A 20,983-nucleotide genomic window follows, 5' to 3' on the forward strand; every position below is an offset into this window, starting at 1 on the left:
CCAAAAACGACACAGTTCTAGGACACTCAAGACACAGACATCTCTGGATTCCTATCGTGCAGGTGGTTGTAAATGTATAACCTTAATAGCTGTATGATACAGAATGAGACCTACACATTTCCTTAAACCTAAAATAAGTAATTTTGTGTGGAAGTCCCAAACTTTTTTTTTTTACATTGGACAGACACAAAGCACATCAGTAATATCTCCCCATTGTCGAAAGAGTCCGACACTGCTGTTTAAATGGCAATTCTTCTGATTTAGACTATCACTAATGTCATGATATTTTGGATAAAGTCAAAAAGAATGTGAAATATTTTGTTCCTAAAAATAAAAACGCAACATGTAAAGTGTTGGTCCCATGTTTCATGAGCTGAAATAAAAGATCCCAGAAATCCAAGAGCACTAAAGCTTATTTCTCTCAAATCTTGTGCACAAATTTGTTTACATCCTTGTTAGTGAACATTTATCCTTTGCCAAGATAATCCATCCACCTGACAGTGTGGCATATCAAGAAGCTGATTAAACAGCATGATCATTACAAGGGTGCATCTTGTGCTGGGGACAATAAAAGGCCATTAAAATATGCAGTTGTGTCACACAATGCCACAGATGTCTCAAGTTTTGAGGGAGTGTGCAATTGGCATGCTGACTGCAGGAATATCCACAGGAGATGTAACTCCGTCTTTTTAGAGAATTTGGCAGTGCATCCAACCGGCCTCACAACCGCAGACCACATCTAACAACGCCAGCCCAGGACCTCCATATCGTCTGAGACCAGCCATCCCGACAGCTGATGAAACTGAGGAGTATTTCTCTCTGTAATACAGCCCTTTTGTGGGGAAAAATTTATTCTGATTGGCTGGGCCTGCCTCCCAAGTGGGTGGGCTTATGCCCTCCCAGGCCCACCAATGGCTGCGCTCCTGCCCAGTCATGTTAAGTCCATAGATTAGTGCCTAATGAATTTTTTTACATTGACTGATTCACTTATATCAAGGCTGCCCAACCCCCCTCTTCCTGGAGATGTATCGTCCTGTGGGTTATCAGTCCAGCTCTAATTTAACACACCTGATTCTACTTATTAGCTGCTCAATACAGTTCATATAAGCCAGGGCTGCCCAACCCTCTTCCTGTAGGTTTTCAGTCCAGCTCTAATTTAACACACCTGATTCTACTTATTAGCTGCTCAACAAGACCTTAACAAGCTGAATCAGATATGCTAAATTAGAGTTGGACTGAAAACCTACAGGAAGAGGGTTGGGCAGCCCTGGCTTATATGAACTGTAAATCGTTGAAATTGTTGCGTTTATATTTTTGTTTAGGTTTTAGAACACCTACTTATTCAAGGGTCTTTCTTTATTTTGACTATTTCCTACATTGTAGAATAATAGTGAAGACATCAAAACTATGAAATAATACATATGGAATCATGTAGTAACCAAAAAAGTGTTAAACAAATATATTATATACAGTGGGGAGAACAAGTATTTGATACACTGCCGATTTTGCAGGTTTTCCTACTTACAAAGCATGTAGAGGTCTGTAATTTCTATCATAGGTACACTTCAACTGTGAGAGACAAAAATCCAGAAAATCACATTGTATGATTTTTAAGTAATTAATTTGCATTTTATTGCATGACATAAGTATTTAATACATCAGAAAAGCAGAACTTAATATTTGGTACAGAAACCTTTGTTTGCAATTACAGAGATCATACGTTTCCTGTAGGTCTTGACCAGGTTTGCACACACTGCAGCAGGGATTTTGGACCACTCCTCCATACAGACCTTCTCCAGATCCTTCAGGTTTCGGGGCTGTCGCTGGGCAATACAGACTTTCAGCTCCCTCCAAAATATGTTCTATTGGGTTCAGGTCTGGAGACTGGCTAGGCCACTCCAGGAACTTGAGATGCTTCTTACGGAGCCACTCCTTAGTTGCCCTGGCTGTGTGTTTCGGGTCGTTGTCATGCTGGAAGACCCAGCCACGACCCATCTTCAATGCTCTTACTGAGGGAAGGAGATTGTTGGCCAAGATCTCGCGATACATGGCCCCATCCATCCTCCCCGCAATACGGTGCAGTCGTCCTGTCCCATTTGCAGAAAAGCATCCCCAAAGAATGATGTTTCCACCTCCATGCTTCACGGTTGGGATGGTGTTCTTGGGGTTGTACTCATCCTTCTTCTTCCTCCAAACACGGCGAGTGGAGTTTAGACCAAAAAGCTATATTTTTGTCTCATCAGACCACAAGACCTTCTCCCATTCCTCCTCTGGATCATCCAGATGGTCATTGGCAGACGGCCTGGACATGCGCTGGCTTGAGCAGGGGGACCTTGCGTGCGCTGCAGGATTTTAATCCATGACGGCGTAGTGTGTTACTAATGGTTTTCTTTGAGACTGTGGTCCCAGCTCTCTTCAGGTCATTGACCAGGTCCTGCCGTGTAGTTCTGGGCTGATCCCTCACCTTCCTCATGATCATTGATGCCCCACGAGGTGAGATCTTGCATGGAGCCCCAGACCGAGGGTGATTGACCGTCATCTTGAACTTCTTCCATTTTCTAATAATTGCGCCAACAGTTGTTGCCTTCTCACCAAGCTGCTTGCCTATTGTCCTGTAGCCCATCACAGCCTTGTGCAGGTCTACAATTTTATCCCTGATGTCCTTACACAGCTATCTGGGCTTGGCCATTGTGGAGAGGTTGGAGTCTGTTTGATTGAGTTTGTGGACAGGTGTCTTTTATACAGGTAATGAGTTCAAACAGGTGCAGTTAATACAGGTAATGAGTGGAGAGCAGGAGGGCTTCTTAAAGAAAAACTAACTGGTCTGTGAGAGCCGGAATTCTTACTGGTTGGTAGGTGATCAAATACTTATGTCATGCAAATTAATTACTTAAAAATCATACAATGTGGTTTTCTGGATTTTTGTTTTAGATTCCGTCTCTCACAGTTGAAGTGTACCTATGATAACAATTACAGACCTCTACATGCTTTGTAAGTAAGAAAACCTGCAAAATCGGCAGTGTATCAAAAACTTGTTCGCCCCACTATATTTGAGATTCTTCAAATAGCCACCCTTTGCCTTGATGACAGCTTTGCACACTATTGGCATTCTCTCAACCAGCTTCATGAGGTAGTCCCCTGAAATGCATTTAAATTAACAGGTGTGCCTTCTTAAAAGTTAATTTGTGCAATTTATTTCCTTCTTAATACGTTTGAGCAAATCAGTTGTGTTGTGACAAGGTAGGGGGGGGTATACAGAAGACAGCCCTATTTTGTAAAAAAAAAACAAGTCCATATTACGGCAAGAACACCTCAAATAAGCAAAGAGAAACAACAGTCCATCATTACTTTAAGACATGAAGGTCAGTCAATACGGACATTTCAATAACTTTGGACGTTTCTTCAAGTGCAGTCACAAAAACCATCAAGTGCTATGATGAAACTGGCTCTCATGAGGACCACCACAGGAATGGAAGACCCAGTGTTACCTCTGCTGCAGAGGAAAAGTTCATTAGAGTTACCAGCCTCAAAAATTGCAGCCCAAATAAAATGCTTCACAGAGTTCAAGTAACAGACACATCTCAACAGCAACTGTTCAGAGGAGACTGTTTGAATCACACCGTCATGGTCGAATTGCTGCAAAGAAACCACTACTAAAGGACACCAATAAGAAGAAGAGACTTGCTTGGGCCAAGAAACACGAGCAATGGACATTAGACCTGTGGAAATGTGTCCTTTGGTCTGGAGTCCAAATTGGAGATTTCTGGTTCCAACCGCCGTGTCTTTGTGAGACGCGGTGTGGGTGAACGGATGATCGCATGTGTATTTCCCACCGTAAAGCATGGAGGAGGAGGTGTTATGGTGCGGGGGTGCTTTGCTGGTGACACTGTCTGATTTATTTAGAATTCAAGGCACACTTAACCAGCATGGCTACCATAGCATTCTGCAGCAATACGCCATCCCATCTGGTTTGGGCTTAATGGGACTATCATTTGTTTTTCAACAGGACAATGACCCAACACACCTCCAGGCTGTGTAAGGGCTATTTAACGAAGAAGGAGAGGGATGAAGTGCTGCATCAGATGACCTGGCCTCCACAATACCCCGACCTCAACCAAATTGAGATGGTTTGGGATGAGTTGGACCGCAGAGTGAAAGAAAAGCAGTCAACAAGTGCTCAGCATTTGTGGGAACTCCTTCAAGACTGTTGGAAAAGCATTCCAGGTGACTACCTCATGAAGCTGGTTGAAAGAATGCCAAGAGTGTGCAAAGCTGTCGTCAAGGCAAAGGGTGACTACTTTGAAGAAACCCATATAAAATATATTTGACTTGTTTAACACTTTGTAGGATACTAACGTGATTCCATGTGTTATTTCATAATTTTGATGTCTTCACTTACAGTGGGGAAAAAAGTATTTAGTCAGCCACCAATTGTGCAAGTTCTCCCACTTAAAAAGATGAGAGAGGCCTGTAATTTTCATCATAAGTACACGTCAACTATGACAGACAAAATGACGAAAAAAAATCCAGAAAATCACATTGTAGGATTTTTAATGAATTTATTTGCAAATTATGGTGGAAAATAAGTATTTGGTCAATAACAAAAGTTTCTCAATACTTTGTTATATACCCTTTGTTGGCAATGACACAGGTCAAACATTTTCTATAAGTCTTCACAAGGTTTTCACACACTGTTGCTGGTATTTTTGCCCATTCCTCCATGTAGATCTCCTCTAGAGCAGTGATGTTTTGGGGCTGTCGCTGGGCAACACGGACTTTCAACTCCTTCCAAAGATTTTCTATGGGGTTGAGATCTGGAGACTGGCTAGGCCACTCCAGGACCTTGAAATGCTTCTTACGAAGCCACTCCTTCGTTGCCCGGGCGGTGTGTTTGGGATCATTGTCATGCTGAAAGACCCAGCCACGTTTCATCTTCAATGCCCTTGCTGATGGAAGGAGGTTTTCACTCAAAATCTCACGATACATGGCCCCATTCATTCTTTCCTTTACACGGATCACTCGTCCTGGTCCCTTTGCAGAAAAACAGCCCCAAAGCATGATGTTTCCACCCCCATGCTTCACAGTAGGTATGGTGTTCTTTGGATGCAACTCAACATTCTTTGTCCTCCAAACACGGTAAGTTGAGTTTTTACCAAAAAGTTATATTTTGGTTTCATCTGACCATATGACATTCTCCCAATCCTCTTCTGGATCATCCAAATGCACTCTAGCAAACTTCAGACGGGCCTGGACATGTACTGGCTTAAGCAGGGGGACACGTCTGGCACTGCAGGATTTGAGTCCCTGGCGGCGTAGTGTGTTACTGATGGTAGGCTTTGTTACTTTGGTCCCAGCTCTCTGCAGGTCATTCACTAGGTCCCCCCGTGTGGTTCTGGGATTTTTGCTCACCGTTCTTGTGATAATTTTGACCCCACGGGGTGAGATCTTGCGTGGAGCCCCAGATCAAGGGAGATTATCAGTGGTCTTGTATGTCTTCCATTTCCTAATAATTGCTCCCACAGTTGATTTCTTCAAACCAAGCTGCTTACCTATTGCAGATTCAGTCTTCCCAGCCTGGTGCAGGTCTACAATTTTGTTTCTGGTGTCCTTTGACAGCTCTTTGGTCTTGGCCATAGTGGAGTTTGGCGTGTGACTGTTTGAGGTTGTGGACAGGTGTGTTTTATACTGATAACAAGTTCAAACAGGTGCCATTAATACAGGTAACGAGTGGAGGACAGAGGAGCCTCTTAAAGAAGAAGTTACAGGTCTGTGAGAGCCAGAAATCGTGCTTGTTTGTAGGTGACCAAATACTTATTTTCCACCATAATTTGCAAATAAATTCATAAAAAATCCTACAATGTGATTTTCTGGATTTCTTTCCCTCAATTTGTCTGTCATAGTTGACGTGTACCTATGACGAAAATTACAGGCCTCTCTCATCTTTTTAAGTGGGAGAACATGCACAATTGGTGGCTGAATAAATACTTTTTTTCCCCACTGTATTCTACAATGTAGAAAACAGTAAAAAATAAAGAAAAAACCTTGAATGAGTAGGTGTCCAAACGTTTGAGTAGTACTGTACATACCGTGCACTCGGAAAGTATTCAGACCCCTTGACTTTTTACACATTTTGTTACGTTACAGCCTTATTCTAAAATTGATATTTTTTAAATTTCCCCCTCATCAATCTATACACAATACCCCATAATGTCAAAGCAAAAACAGGTTTGTATGAATTTTTGCAAATTTTTTCAAAAACAAAACAAATGTCACATTCATGTAAATATTGAGACCTTTACTCAGTACTTTGTTGAAGCACCTTTAGCAGCGATTACACCCTAGAGTTTTCTTGGGTATGACGCTACAAGCTTGGCACACTTGTCCTCTCAAGCTCTGTCAGGTTGGATGAGGAGCTATTTTCAGGTCTCTCCAGAGATGATCGATCGGGTTCAAGTCCGGGCTCTGGCTGGGCCACTCAAGGAAGTAATGTCCCGAAGAAACTCCTGCATTATCTTGGCTATGTGCTTTTGTTCGTTGTCCTGTTGGAAGGGGAACCTTAGCCCCAGTGAGGTGTTGAGTTCTCTGGATCAAGGATCTCTCTGTACTTTTCTCTGTTCATCTTTCCCTCGATCCTGACTAGTCTCCAAGTCCCTGCCGCTGAAATACATCCCCACAGCTTGATGCTGCCACCCCCATGCTTCACCGTAGAGATGATGACAGGTTTTCTCCAGACGTGACGCTTGGCATTCAGGCAAAGAGTTCAATCTTGGTTTCATCAGACCAGAGAATCTTGTTTCTCATGGTCTGAGAATCCTTTAGGTGCCTTTTGGCAAACTCCAAGCGGGCTGTCATGTGCTTTACTGAGGAGTGGATTCCGTCTGGCCACTCTACCATAAAGGCCTGATTGACGGAGTGCTACAGAGATGGTTGTCCTTCTGGAAGGTTCTCTCATCTCCACAGAGGAACTCTGGAGTTCTGTCAGAGTGACCATCAGGTTCTTGTTCACCTCCCTGACCAAGGCCCTTCTCCCCCGATTGCTCAGTTTGGCCGGGCGGCCAGCACTAGGAAGAGTCTTGGTGGTTCCAAAGGTCTTCCTTTTAAGAAGGATGTTGGCCACTGTGTTCTTGGGGACCTTCACTGCTGCAGAAATGTTTTGCCGTGAAACAATCTGTAAGGATCATTCCTTCAAACTCATGGTTTGGTTTTTGCTCTGACATGCGTCTGTCAACTGTGGGACCTTTTATAGACAGGTGTGTGCCTTTCCAAATCATGTCAAATCAATTGAATTTACCACAGGTAAGTTCTAGAAACATCTCAAGGATCAATGGAAACATGATGCATCTCAGCTCAATTTGAGTCTCATAGAAAAGCGTCTGAATACTTATTTAAATAAGGTATCTGTTTTTTATTTTTAATACATTTGCAAAAATTTATAAAAACCTGTTTTGTTTTTGTCATTAAGGAGTATTGTGTGTAGACTGATGAGGGACATTCATTTTTTAATTCATTTTAGAATCAGGCTGTAACATAACAAAATATGGAAAAGGTCAAGGGGTCTGAAGTATGAAAAGGTTTGTTCATTCAGATGTCATGAATTAACTATGATATCATCATATTTGTATATGTTTTATTGATTGAAAAAAGTTTATTTCTCAGACATAAATAAACAATTCTAGGTGAAAGCCAAAGGCCATAGCTTTAATAAAATAACAAATTAACTGGCAAAGTAGCAGAGCTTGGCCCGCATTCAGCAACGTCACGTGATACGTGTTTGAAGCTGTTTCAGTACAGCACTACAGGGAGAGAGGACAAACTCCACTGGACTGGTTTCACAGTATGGAAACACTTCAGAGTTTCTTGATTTTGGGTAAACGTCTCCTTTAAAGCATCATTGAGAAATAATTAATTGAAGTTGGAACATTTGTAGACTAGCGGTTAAGAGAGTTGGGCCAGTAACCGAAAGGTCACTGGTTCGAATCCCCACGCCCGCAAGGTGGAAAGGTCTGCCGTTCTGCACTTGAGCAAAGCAGTTATCCCCCAACAACAACTGCTCCTCGGACGCGGATGACGTGGAACGTCGATTAAGGCAGCCCCCGCACCTCTCTGATTCAGATGGGTTGGGTTAAATGAGGAAGACACATTTAGAGTGAATGCATTCAGCTGTGACTGACTAGATATCCCCTTTCCTTTCCCTTTTCATCCCAGTCCTCCTTTAAGACTCCATAATGTTTCATCATCAGATGCTACAGGCCTCCTTTAAGACTCCATAATGTTTCATCATTAGATGCTACAGTCCTCCTTTAAGACTCCATAATGTTTCATCATTAGATGCTACAGTCCTCCTTTAAGACTCCATAATGTTTCATCATTAGATGCTACAGTCCTCCTTTAAGACTCCATAATGTTTCATCATTAGATGCTACAGTCCTCATTTAAGACTCAAAATTGAACTTTCTTGAGTTTTGTTTGCCTGTAGACCACACTATTTATCAAGAGTGTTTTCATCTATATTTTTCGTAGATGTCTGTTTACCACCACAAACCGATGCTGGCACTAAGACGGCACTCAACCACCTGTATAGTTTTAATGCAGGGAAACTTACATACGTTTTATGTCATTTCTACAAGCATGTCACATGTGCAACCAGATGAAATAAAACTTTAGACCACCTTTACTCCACACACAGAGACGCGTACAAAGCTCTCGCTCGCCCTCCATTTGGCAAATCTCACCATAACTCCATCCTCCTGATTCCTGCTAACAAGCAAAAACTAAAGCAGAAAGTACCAGTGACTCGTTCAATAAGGAAGTGGTCAGAGGACACAGATGCTAAGCTACAGGACTGTTTTGCTAGCACAGACTGGAATATGTTGGGGATTCTTCCGATAGCATTGAGGAGTACACCACATCAGTCACTGGCTTCATCAATAAGTGCATCGATGACGTCGTCCCCACAGAGACCATACGCACCCCAACCAGAAGCAATGGATTACAGGCAACATTCGCACTGAGCTAAAGGGTAGAGCTGCCGTTTTCAAGGAGCAGGACTCTAACCCGGACGTTTATAAGAAATCCCGCAATGCCCTCTGACGAAGCATCAAACAGACAAAGTGTCAATCCAGGACTAAGATTGAATCATACTACACCGGCTCCGATGCTCGTCGGATGTGGCAGGGCTTGCAAACTATTACGGACTACAAAGGGAAGCACAGCCGCGAGCTGCCCAGTGACACAAGCCTACCAGACGAGCTAAATAACTTATAAGTTCGCTTCGAGGCAAGCAACACTGAAGCATGCATGAGAGCATCAGCTGTTCCGGATGATTGTGTGATCACGCTCCCCGCAGCCGATGTGAGTAAGACCTTTAAACAGGTCAACATTCACAAGACCGCAGGGCCAGATGGATTACCAGGACGTATACTCTGAGCATGCGCTGACCAACTGGCAAGTGTCTTCACTGACATTTTCAACCTGTCCCTGACCGAGTCCATAATACCAACATGTTTCAAGCAGATCACCATAGTCCCTGTGCCCAAGAACGCCAAGGTAACCTGCCTAAATGACTACCGACCCGTAGCACTCACGTCTGTAGAAATAAAGTGCTTTGAAAGGCTTGTCATGGCTCACATCAACACCATTATCCCAGAAACCCTAGACCCACTCCAATTTGCATACCGCCCCAAAAGATCCACAGATGGTGCAATCTCTATTGCACTCCACACTGTCCTTTCCCACCTGGACAAAAGGAACACCTACGTGAGAATGCTATTCATTGACTACAGCTCAGCGTTCAACACCATAGTGCCCTCAAAGCTGATCACTAAGCTAAGTAACCTGGGACTAAACACCTCCCTCTGCAACTGGATCCTGGAATTCCTGATGGGCCGCCCCCAGGTGGTAAGGGTAGGTAACAACACATCTGCCACGCTGATGCTCAACACAGGGGCCACTCAGGGGTGCGTGCTCATTCCCCTCCTGTACTCCCTTTTCATCCATGACTGCATGGCCAAGCACGACTTCAACACCATCATTGAGTTTGCTGACGACACAACAGTGGTAGGCCTGTTCACCGACAATGATGAGACAGCCTATAGGGAGGAGGTCAGAGACCTGGCAGTGTGGTGCCAGGATAACAACCTCTCCCTCAACGTGACCAAGACAAAGGAGATGATTGTGGACTACAGAAAAAGGAGGACCGAGCCACGCCCCCCTTCTCGTTGACGGGGCTGTAGTGGGGCAGCAACAAACTATCGTGGTCCAAACACACCAAGACAGTCGTGAAGAGGGCTACAGAGGGTAGCGCGTACGGCCCAGTACATCACTGGGGCCAAGCTTCCTGCCATCCAGGACCTCTATACCAGGCGGTGTCAGAGGAAGGCCCAAAACATTGCAAAGGACTCCAGCCACCCTAGTCATACACTGTTCTCTCTCCTACCGCACGGCAAGCGGTACCGGAGCACCAAGTCAAGGTAAGAAAGGCGTCTTAACAGCTTCTACCCCCAAGCCATAAGACTCTTGAACAGTTAATCAAATTGCTACCTGGACTATTTGCATTGTTCCCACCCCACCACCATTTTTACACTGCTGCTACTCTCTGTTTATTATCCATGCATATTCACTTTACCTCCACCTACATGTCCATAATACCTCAATTACCTCGACTAACCGGTGCCCCCGCACCAGGCATGTAACATCCATAATGTTTTTAGGAAAGGTTTTTGTAAAACATGCACCATACATCAGATAATCTTGAAACTTTATTTCTAAATCTAACTTTCATCAAGGTTTTATATAGTCTATTGGTTTCTCTCTTTTCATTGGCAGAATCCTTTTTCAGTGTTATGATATTCATAACATCCATATCCACCAGTCTATCTTCATGTCAACTAACAGAACTCTGCTGGTTGTCCTGGTAACAGATACCAGTCTATCTTCATATCAACTAACAGAACTGTCTACTGTGGTGGAAATATACCAGTCTATCTTCATGTCAACTAACAGAACTGTCTACTGTGGTGGAAATATACCTGTCTATCTTCATGTCAACTAACAGAACTGTCTACTGTGGTGGAAATATGCAGTTGAGGTCGGAAGTTTACATACACTTAGGTTGGAGTCATTAAAAATTGTTTTTCAACCACTCCACAAATTTCTTATTAACAAACTATAGTTTTGGCAAGTCGGTTAGGACATCTACTTTGTGCATGACACAAGTAATTTTTCCAACAATTGTTTACAGACAGATTATTTCACTTAGAATTCAGTGTATCACAATTCCAGTGGGACAGACGTTTACATACACTAAGTTGACTGTGCTTTAAACAGCTTGGAAATTCCAGAAAATGATGTCATGGCTTTAGAAGCTTCTGATAGGCTAATTGACATAATTTGCATCAATTGGAGGTGTACCTGTGGATGTATTTCAAGGCCTACCTTCAAACTCAGTGCCTCTTTGCTTGACATCATGGGAAAATCAAAGGAAATCAGCCAAGACCTCAAAGAAAAATTGTAGACCTCCACAAGTCTGGTTCATCATTGGGAGCAATTTCCAAACGCCTGAAGGTACCACAATCAATAGTACACAAGTATAAACACCATGGGACCACGCAGCCGTCATACCGCTCAGGAAGGACACATTCTGTCTCCTAGAGATGAACGTACGTAGTTGCAAAAAGTGCAAATCAATCCCAGAACAACAGCAAAGGACCTTGTGAAGATGCTGGAGGAAACAGGTACAAAAGTATCTATATCCATAGTAAAACGAGTCCTATATCGACATAACCTTACTGATCCAAGATGGCGTAGTAGTGCAGTTCTGTTTTTGTCGTGTCTGTAAATAGCCTGTAAATACCCTGTTTTTTTTGTATTTTTCATACATATTTCCCTATCAGACTTTTCATCCTTCTACAAAATATACTTTCCTGCAACCCGCCTCACTCAATGTGGAACGGATTCTATTATTGACTTACCTTTATCTTGAGTCTCCAGTTGAAACTAGCTAGCCAGCTGACTGGCTACTTGCTATTAGCCACAGCTGGCGGTATTTCACCCAGAGCATTGGATTTTTTTCTGCTGGATTGATTTGGTCACTGGACATTAATCACCGGATATTCGGCCAGTCTGCACAGCGCGTTGTCGACCCAGAACATATCGGTTTTTCCGCCGGAATCACTGAATCACTGGACCTTTAACTCCGGATTCATCGCTACCAACTAGCTGCAACGGAATGGACGCTGTGGTCTGGCTAATCATCCTGAGCTAGGCCCATCTCCCGGCTATCTACCTCTCTGTCAACCGGACGGGACCACCTAGTGTTGACACGGAGCCCCGCCGATCCTACACGACTGGTCTGCCGACGAAATCGTCTGATGTGGTTACGACGTTAACCACGAAGATTCCATCTGCTAGCCCCGGCCCGCTAGCACACGCTAGCCGTGGCCTCTTACTCGAACTATCCTATTGCTGTTCACCGGACCTTATGATAACTCAGCTATACAGTTGATGTCTGCTGGACTGTTCCTTTTTACGGTACTACATCCTGTTTATGTTTAGCCTCAGCCCAAACATGGTTAGCTTATTGTTGTTTCGGTTATTTATAATTGTACTATTTCACTGTAGACCCCCCAGCCCAGCTAAACCTGCATTAGATAGCTCCTTTGTCCCACCCCCTATACACGCGGAGACCGACTCAATTGATGCCTCCAGCGATGCTATCTCTTTCATTGTTACCCAACGCTTAGGTTTACCCCCACTTTACTCATATCCTTCCATATCCTTGTCTGTACATAATGCCCTGAATCTTTTCTATAACACCCGGAAATCTGCCCCCTTTATTCTATGTACCCAACGCACTAGAAGACCAGTTCTTAAAGCCTTTAGCCGTATCCTTATTCTAGTCCTCCTCTGTTCCTCCGGTGATGTAGAGGCTAACCCAGGCCCTGCAGCCCTCAGTATCACTCCTACTCCCCAGGCGCTATCATTTGCTGACTTCTGTAATCGCAAAAGTCTTGGTTTCTTGCACATAAATATCAGAAGTCTACTTCCTAAGTTTGAGTTATTCACTGCGTTAGCACACTCCGCCAACCCTGATGTTCTAGCAGTGTCTGAATCCTGGCTCAGGAAGGCCACCAAAAATTCTGAAATTTCCATCCCCAACTATAACATTTTCCGTCTAGATAGAACTGCCAAAGGGGGTGGAGTTGCAATCTACTGTAGAGATAGCCTGCAGAGCTCTATCATACTATCCAGGTCTGTGCCCAAACAGTTTGAGCTTCTACTTCTAAAAATCCACCTTTCCAGAAATAAGTCTCTCACTGTTGCCGCTTGCTACAGACCCCCCTCAGCCCCCAGCTGTGCCCTGGACACCATATGTGAATTGATTGCCCCCCATTTATCCTCAGAGTTCGTACTGCTTGGTGACCTAAATTGGGATATGCTTAATCCCCCAGCCATCCTACAATCCAAACTAGATGCCCTCAACCTCACGCAAATTATCAACGAACCTACCAGGTACAACCCTAAATCCGTAAACATGGGTACCCTCATAGATAGCATCCTGACTAACATACCCTCTAAATACACCTCAGCTGTCTTCAACCAGGATCTCAGCGATCACTGCCTTATTGCCTGCGTCCGTAACGGGTCCACGGTCAAACGACCACCCCTCATCACTGTCAAACGCTCCCTAAAACACTTTAGCGAGCAGGCCTTCCTAATTGACCTGGCCCAGGTATCCTGGATGGATATAGATCTCATTCCGTCAGTAGAGGATGCCTGGTTGTTCCTTAAAAGTAATTTCCTCTCAATCTTAAATAAACATGCCCCATTCAAAAAATACAGAACTAAGAACCGATATAGCCCCTGGTTCTCCTCAGACTTGACTGCCCTTGACCAGCACAAAAACATCCTGTGGCGTACAGCATTAGCATCAAATAGCCCCCGCGATATGCAACTTTTCAGGGAAGGTAGGAACCAATATACACAAGCAGTCAGGAAAGCAAAGGCTAACTTCAAACAGAAATTTGCATCCTGTAGCACTAACTCCAAAAAGTTTTGGGACACTGTAAAGTCCATGGAGAATAAGAGCACTTCCTCCCAGCTGCCCACTGCACTGAGGCTAGGAAACACTATCACCACCGATAAATCTACAATAATCGAGAATTTCAACAAGCATTTTGCTACAGCTGGCCATGCTTTCCATCTGGCTACCACTACCCCGGCCACCAACTCTGCACCCTCTGCTGCAACTTGCCCATGACCCCCCCGCTTCTCCTTCACACAAATTCAGACAGCTGATGTTTTGAAAGCGCTGCAAAATCTGGACCCCTACAAATCAGCTGGGCTAGACAATCTGGACCCTTTCTTTCTAAAACTAGCCGCCGAAATTGTCGCAACCCCTATTACTAGTCTGTTCAACCTCTCTTTCATAACGTCTGAGATCCCCAGAGATTGGAAAGCTGCCGCGGTCATCCCCCTCTTCAAAGGGGGTGAAACTCTAGATCCAAACTGCTACAGACCTATATCCATCCTGCCCTGCCTTTCGAAAGTATTTGAAAGCCAAGTTAACAAACAGATCACCGACCATTTCGAATACCACCGTACCTTCTCCGCTATGCAATCCGGTTTCCGAGCTGGTCATGGGTGCACTTCAGCCACGCTCAAGGTCCTAAACGATATTATAACCGCGATTGATAATAGACAGTACTGTGCAGCCGTCTTCATCGACCTGGCCAAGGCTTTCGACTCTGTCAACCACCGCATTCTTATTGGCAGACTAAATAGCCTTGGTTTCTCAAATGACTGCCTCGCCTGGTTCAGCAACTACTTCTCAGATAGAGTTCAGTGTGTCAAATCGGAGGGCCTGTTGTCTGGACCTATGGCAGTCTCTATGGGGATACCACAGGGTTCAATTCTTGGGCCGACACTTTTCTCCGTGTATATCAATGATGTCGCTCTTGCTGCTGGTGACTCTCAGATCCACCTCTACGCAGACGACACCATTTTGTATACATCTGGCCTTTCATTGGACACTGTGTTAACAAACCTCCAAACGAGCTTCAATGCCATACAACACTCCTTCAGTAGCCTCCAACTGCTCTTAAACACTAGTAAAACTAAATGCATGCTTTTCAATCGAACGCTGCTGGCACCCGCCCACCCGACTAGAATCACCACTCTCGGGTCTAGGAACAATACATAGGTGTCTGGTTAGACTGTAAACTCAATTTCCAGACTCACATAAAGAATCTCCAATCCAAAGTTAAATCTAGAATCGGCTTCCTATTTCGCAACAAAGCCTCCTTCACTCATGCTGCCAAACATGCCCTCGTAAAACTGACTATCCTACCGATCCTTGACTTCGGCAATGTCATTTACAAAATAGCCTCCAACACTCTACTCAGCAAATTGGATGTAGTCTATCACAGTGCCATCCGTTTTGTCTCCAAAGCCCCATACACTACCCACCACTGTGACCTGTACGCTCTTGTTGGCTGGTCCTCACTACATGTTCGTCGTCAAACCCACTGGCTCCAGGCCATCTATAAATCACTGCTAGGCAAATCCCCGCCTTATCTTTGCTCATTGGTCACCATAGCAGCACCCACCCGTAGTCTGCGCTCCAGCAGGTATATCTCACTGGTCATTCCCAAAGCCAACACCTCCTTTGGCCGCCATTCCTTCCAGTTCTCTGCTGCCAATGACTGGAATGAATTGCAAAAATCTCTGAAGCTGGAGACTCTTATCTCCCTCAATAACTTTAAGCATCAGTTGTCAGAGCACCTTACCGATCACTGCACCTGTACACAGCCCATCTGAAATTAGCCCACCCAACTACCTCATCCCTATATTGTTATTTATTTTGCTCTTTTGCACCCCAGTATCTCTATTTGCACATAATCTCTTGCACATCTAGCATTCCAGTGTTAATACTATTGTAATTATTTTGCACTATAGCCTATTTATTGCCTTACCTCCATAACTTGCTACATTTGCACACACTGTATATATATTTTCTGTTGTATTTTTGACTTTATGTTTTTTACCCCATATGTAACTCTGTGTTGTTTTTATTGCACTGCTTTGCTTTATCTTGGCCAGGTCGCAGTTGTAAATGAGAACCTGTTCTCAACTGGCTTACCTGGTTAAATAAAGGTGAAATAAAAAAATAAAAAATAAAATAAAAAAACCTGAAAGGCCGCTCGGCAAGGAAGAAGCCACTGCTCCAAAACCGCCCTAAAAAAGCCAGAATACGGTTTGCAATTGCACATGGGGACAAAGATCGTAGTTTTTGGAGAAATGTCCTCTGTTCTGATGAAACAAAAATAGAACTGTTTGGCCATAATGACCATCGTTATGTTTAGAGGAAAAAGGGGGTAACTTGCAAGCCGAAGAACACCATCCAAACCGTGAAGAACGGGGGTGGCAGCATCATGCTGTGGGGGTGCTTTGCTGCAGGAGGGACTCGTGCACTTCAGAAAATAGATGGCATCATGAGGAAGGAAAATGATGTGGATATATTGAAGCAACATCTCAAGACATCAGTCGCTTGGTCGCAAATCGGTCTTCCAAATGGACAATGACCCCAAGCATACTTCCAAAGTTGTGGCAAAATGGCTTAAGGACAACAAAGTCAAGGTATTGGAGTGGCCATCACAAAGCCCTGACCTCAATCCTATAGAAAATGTGTGGGCAGAACTGAAAAGGCGTGTGCGAGCAAGGAGGCCTACAAACCTGACTCAGTTACACCAGCTCTGTCAGGAGGAATGGGCCAAAATTCACATTTTACATTTTAGTCATTTAGCAGACGCTCTTATCCAGAGCACCTTACAGTTAGTGAGTGCATATTTTTTTTTTCTTCTCATACAGGCCCCCCGTGGGAATCGAACCCACAACCCTGGCGTTGCAAGCGCCATGCTCTACCAACTGAGCTACACTTCCCCAACTTATTGTGGGAAGCTTGTGGAAGGCTACCCGAAACGTTTGACCCAAGTTAAACAATTGAAAGGCAATGCTACCAAATACTAATTGAGTGTATGTAAACTTCTGACCCACAGGGAATGTGATGAAAGAAATAAAAGCTTAAATAAATAATTCTCTACTATTATTTGGACATTTCACATTCTTAAAATAAAGTGGTGATCCTAACTGACCTAAGACAGGGATTTTTTTCTAGGATTAAATGTCAGGAATTGTGAAAAACTGAGTTTAAATGTATTTGGCTAAGGTGTATGTAAACTTCCGACTTCAACTGTACCAGTTTATTGTCACCTCAACAAACAGAACTCTGCTGGTTGTCCTGGTAACAGATACCAGTGGGTAGATCTATTTTATTTGTTCAAACTAAACTACAGCACTTACTTTGATGAGTCAAATCTGCTCCTTTCTTCTCTTCTCTTCCTCTCACAGTTCCACTCAGCCCCGTTGTTTTCCTGCAGTCCACCAGCCGCACAGACAACCTCTTCAGACCCAGCAGTAAGGTGCTACTGGGAGAGGTACGACACAGGGACTCTGGGAGGGAGGAAGGGCTAGTGTTGTCCTGGTAACCATATAGAGGGGACACAGACACATATCATTATAAATGCTGATGTCACTGTTGTCATAAAGTGCTTTACAGAAACCCAGACCCCGATAGAGCAAGCTGTATGCTAGACCAGACCAAGCTGTACCATCAGGGGTTCTGATCTGGAGAGACTCTTCTCTGCCTCGTCAGTATCAGGATGTTGTTGAGGCTCCCCAGAGGATCCATGATAGTAATGTCTCCCTCCTGTGTGAACGAGAACATCAAACAGATGGTAAACTTATGACCGTCTATTACAATCACAGGGTCTTACAAGAGGCATTAATATATCTAAACAGGGCCTAAAATGGTCACTTTCATCATTATTTTATAAAATATTGTTTATGATGCAAATGTGAAAAGGTAGTTCCACAAATTGGGTGCCTTTTGTGTCCATTTGATATTTTAAGTAGAAATTAAGCACCAATATTGAATTTGAAAAGCCTGTTATATTAGATGAGGTGCACTTTAAATGTAGACCACATGGAGAATTCATTAAAGCTCATTTAAAAGTCCCAAAAATATATGTACTAATTGCAGATTGAACCTTTAACAATTTATACAGTACTGAACAACATATTGAAGTATATAACTTCAGTAGAATGCCCCTTAAAAACCACACATTAGTTCAAGAACTGCATAGTTTGTGCCCCTGTTTTTAAGACAGTACTCACTGGTGTTAATCTGATCTTCTGTCTCCTCCTCCTGCTCTTTCACTCCAAAAACGTCTTCCTTCTTCACCTTTATTGAGATACCATCCTCTTCCTCTCTAAAAGGTTCTTCCTCTTTTTTCACTATAACATCCTCCTCTTCTTCTTTCAATACACCAGCGTCCTCTTCCTCCTTTATCATTCTGAAAGCTTCTACCTCCTCCTTTTCCACTGTGACAGCCTCTATCCCCTCTTCCTCTTTCACTCCAAACGGATCTTTCTCTACTTTCACTGTAACATCCTCTTCTTCTTTCAGTGTAACAGCCTCCTCTTCCTCCTTTATCATTCTGAAAGCTTCTACCTCCTCCTCTTCCACTGTGACAGCCTCTATCCCCTCTTCCTCTCCGAACGGATCTTTCTCTCCTTTCACTGTAACATCCTCTTCTTCTTTCAGTGTAACAGCCTCCTCTTCCTCCTTTATCATTCTGAAAGCTTCTACCTCCTCCTCTTCCACTGTGACAGCCTCTACCCCCTCTTCCTCTTTCACTACGAACGGATCTTTCTCTCCTTTCACTGTAATATCCTCTTCTTCTTTCAGTGTAATGTCCTCCTCTTCCTCCTTTATCATTCTGAAAGCTTCTTCCTCTCCTTTCACTGTAACACCCTCCTCTTCTTGTTTCACGGCAATGTTCAGCCCCAGAGCTTCTTTCTCCATACACCATACCTCCTCTTCTTTAGCAGGGGAGGAGTAGTTTAGTGAGCTCATGGTCAGGGATGTAAGCTAGTTAGCTAGCTAATTAGCGACTAGCCTAGTGCTAGGCTTTAACAAGTTTGCAAATTAGGTTAAAGTTACCCAGTAGATAATGTTACGTCAAAAGAAATGTGTTTAAAACACTGAGGTTAGCTAATGTAAATAAACATGGTCTAAATCCTCAATCTTTCGGTTTTATGTTGGCTAGTAAGCTACTGAAATGGTTGAAAGAGTAGCCGTGTGGTTGTTGCTGAAGAAGAGTCCCGTCCAGTCCATTATACGTCACGCAATAATCATCACCTGAAAGACGCACATCGCCATCTCCTGACTGGAGTGGGTAACGCAGTTTGGAAACAATATTTACTACATCGTTCGTATTGGCAAAGAATGTCGTAATGATTTAACAATAAGCTGATATATTTTCTCTTACGTCTTACAAATAACACTTTCCTGTACACAAAAGTAAAGCTTAATATGAATATTTAGATTTAGGTTCCTATCTCTCACTGTCCCTAAGAGGGGTGCATCACTTGATTGGGTTGAGTAACTGACATTATCTTCCTGTCCGGTTTGTTGCTCCCTCGGGCTCGTGCAGTGGAGGAGATCTTTGTGGGCTATACTCAGCCTTGTCTCAGGGTAGTAGGTTGGTGGTCTGTTGATATCCCTCTGGTGGTGTGGGGGCTGTGCTTTGTCAAAGTGGGTGGGGTTATATCCTGCCTGGTTGGCCCTGTCTGGGGGTATCATCGGATGGGGCCACAGTGTCTCCCGAACCCCCCTGTCTCAGCCTCCAGTATCTATGCTCCAATAGTCTATGTGCCGGGGGGCTGGGTTCAGTCTGTTATATCTGGTGTTATTCTCCTGTCTTATCCAGTGTCCTGTGTGAATTGAAGTATGCTCCCTTTAATTATCTCTCTCTCCCTCCCATCCCGGAGGACCTGAGCCCTAGGACCATGACTCAGGACTACCTGGCCTGATGACTCCTTGCTGTCCCCAGTCCACCTGGTCGTGCTGCTGCTCCGGTTTTAACTGTTCTGCCTGCGGCTATGGAACCCTGACCTGTTCACCGGACGTGCTACCTTGTCCCAGACCTACTGTTTTCAACTCTCTCTCTCTCTACCGCACCTGCTATTTCAACCTCTAAATGCCCGGCTATGAAAAGCCAAGTGATGTTTACTCCTGATGTACTGACCTGTTGCAACATCTACAACCACTGTGATTATTATTTGACCCTGCTGGTCATCTATGAACGTTTTAACATCTTGGAGAAAAATCTTGCATTAATGGCCATGTACTGTTATAATCTCCACCAGGCAGAGCCAGAAGGGGACTGGCCACCCCTCAGAGCCTGGTTCCTCTCTACCCGGTATTTTACAGCCAGAAGGGGACTGGCCACCCCTCAGAGCCTGGTTCCTCTCTACCCAGTACAGCCAGAAGGGGACTGGCCACCCCTCAGAGCCTGGTTCCTCTCTTGGTTCCTGCCTTTCTAGGGAGTGTTTCCTAGCCACGTGCTTCTACATCTGCATTGCTGCTGTTTGGGGTTTTAGGCTGGGTTTCTGTATAGCACTTTGTGACATCTGCTGATGTAAATAGTGCTTTATAAATAAAATGTGATTGATTGAATTTGATTAATAAATACTTCTATGAATAGGTAGTGTGTTAATACACATTCTCTGTTCATTTTTCACATTCGTTTTTATCTAGAAGTGACCATAATATTCCCTTAAAGCCACACTCTATAAGATACAAATCATCCTGTAAACAATAGAGCAAATGCATCACATGCAAATAGCACTTGATTATCTGTAGTGATATACACTGAGTATACAAAACATTAAGAATACCTTCTCCTTCCATGACATAGACTGACTAGGTGAATCCAGTTGAAAGCTATGATCCAACTATTGATGTCACTTGTTAAATCCACTTCAATCAGTGTAAATGAAGGGGAGGAGACCGGTTAAAGAAGGATGTTTAAGCCTTGAGACAAATGAGACATGGATTGTGTATGTGTGCCATTCAGAGGGT

General features: G+C 43.8%; 1 protein-coding gene across 1 annotated transcript in view; it reads right to left on the reverse strand.

Annotated features, from left to right (window-relative positions):
- Window positions 1-18,478, reverse strand: part of LOC121566043 (zinc finger protein 721-like) — a 40,674-nt gene extending 22,196 nt beyond the window's left edge. The window contains exons 1-3 of the mRNA XM_045217482.1: window positions 18,232-18,478; window positions 17,667-17,764; window positions 17,359-17,536 (exon numbers count right to left, since the gene is read on the reverse strand). Of these exons, the coding sequence (XP_045073417.1) occupies window positions 17,359-17,536; window positions 17,667-17,764; window positions 18,232-18,409 (454 nt within the window). The 5' untranslated portion in view covers window positions 18,410-18,478. The remainder of the gene's footprint in view (window positions 1-17,358; window positions 17,537-17,666; window positions 17,765-18,231) is intronic.
- Window positions 18,479-20,983: the final 2,505 nt, after the last annotated feature.

The sequence above is a fragment of the Coregonus clupeaformis genome, unplaced genomic scaffold, assembly GCF_020615455.1.
Source record: "Coregonus clupeaformis isolate EN_2021a unplaced genomic scaffold, ASM2061545v1 scaf1071, whole genome shotgun sequence".
In the NCBI taxonomy this organism is placed as follows: domain Eukaryota; kingdom Metazoa; phylum Chordata; class Actinopteri; order Salmoniformes; family Salmonidae; genus Coregonus; species Coregonus clupeaformis.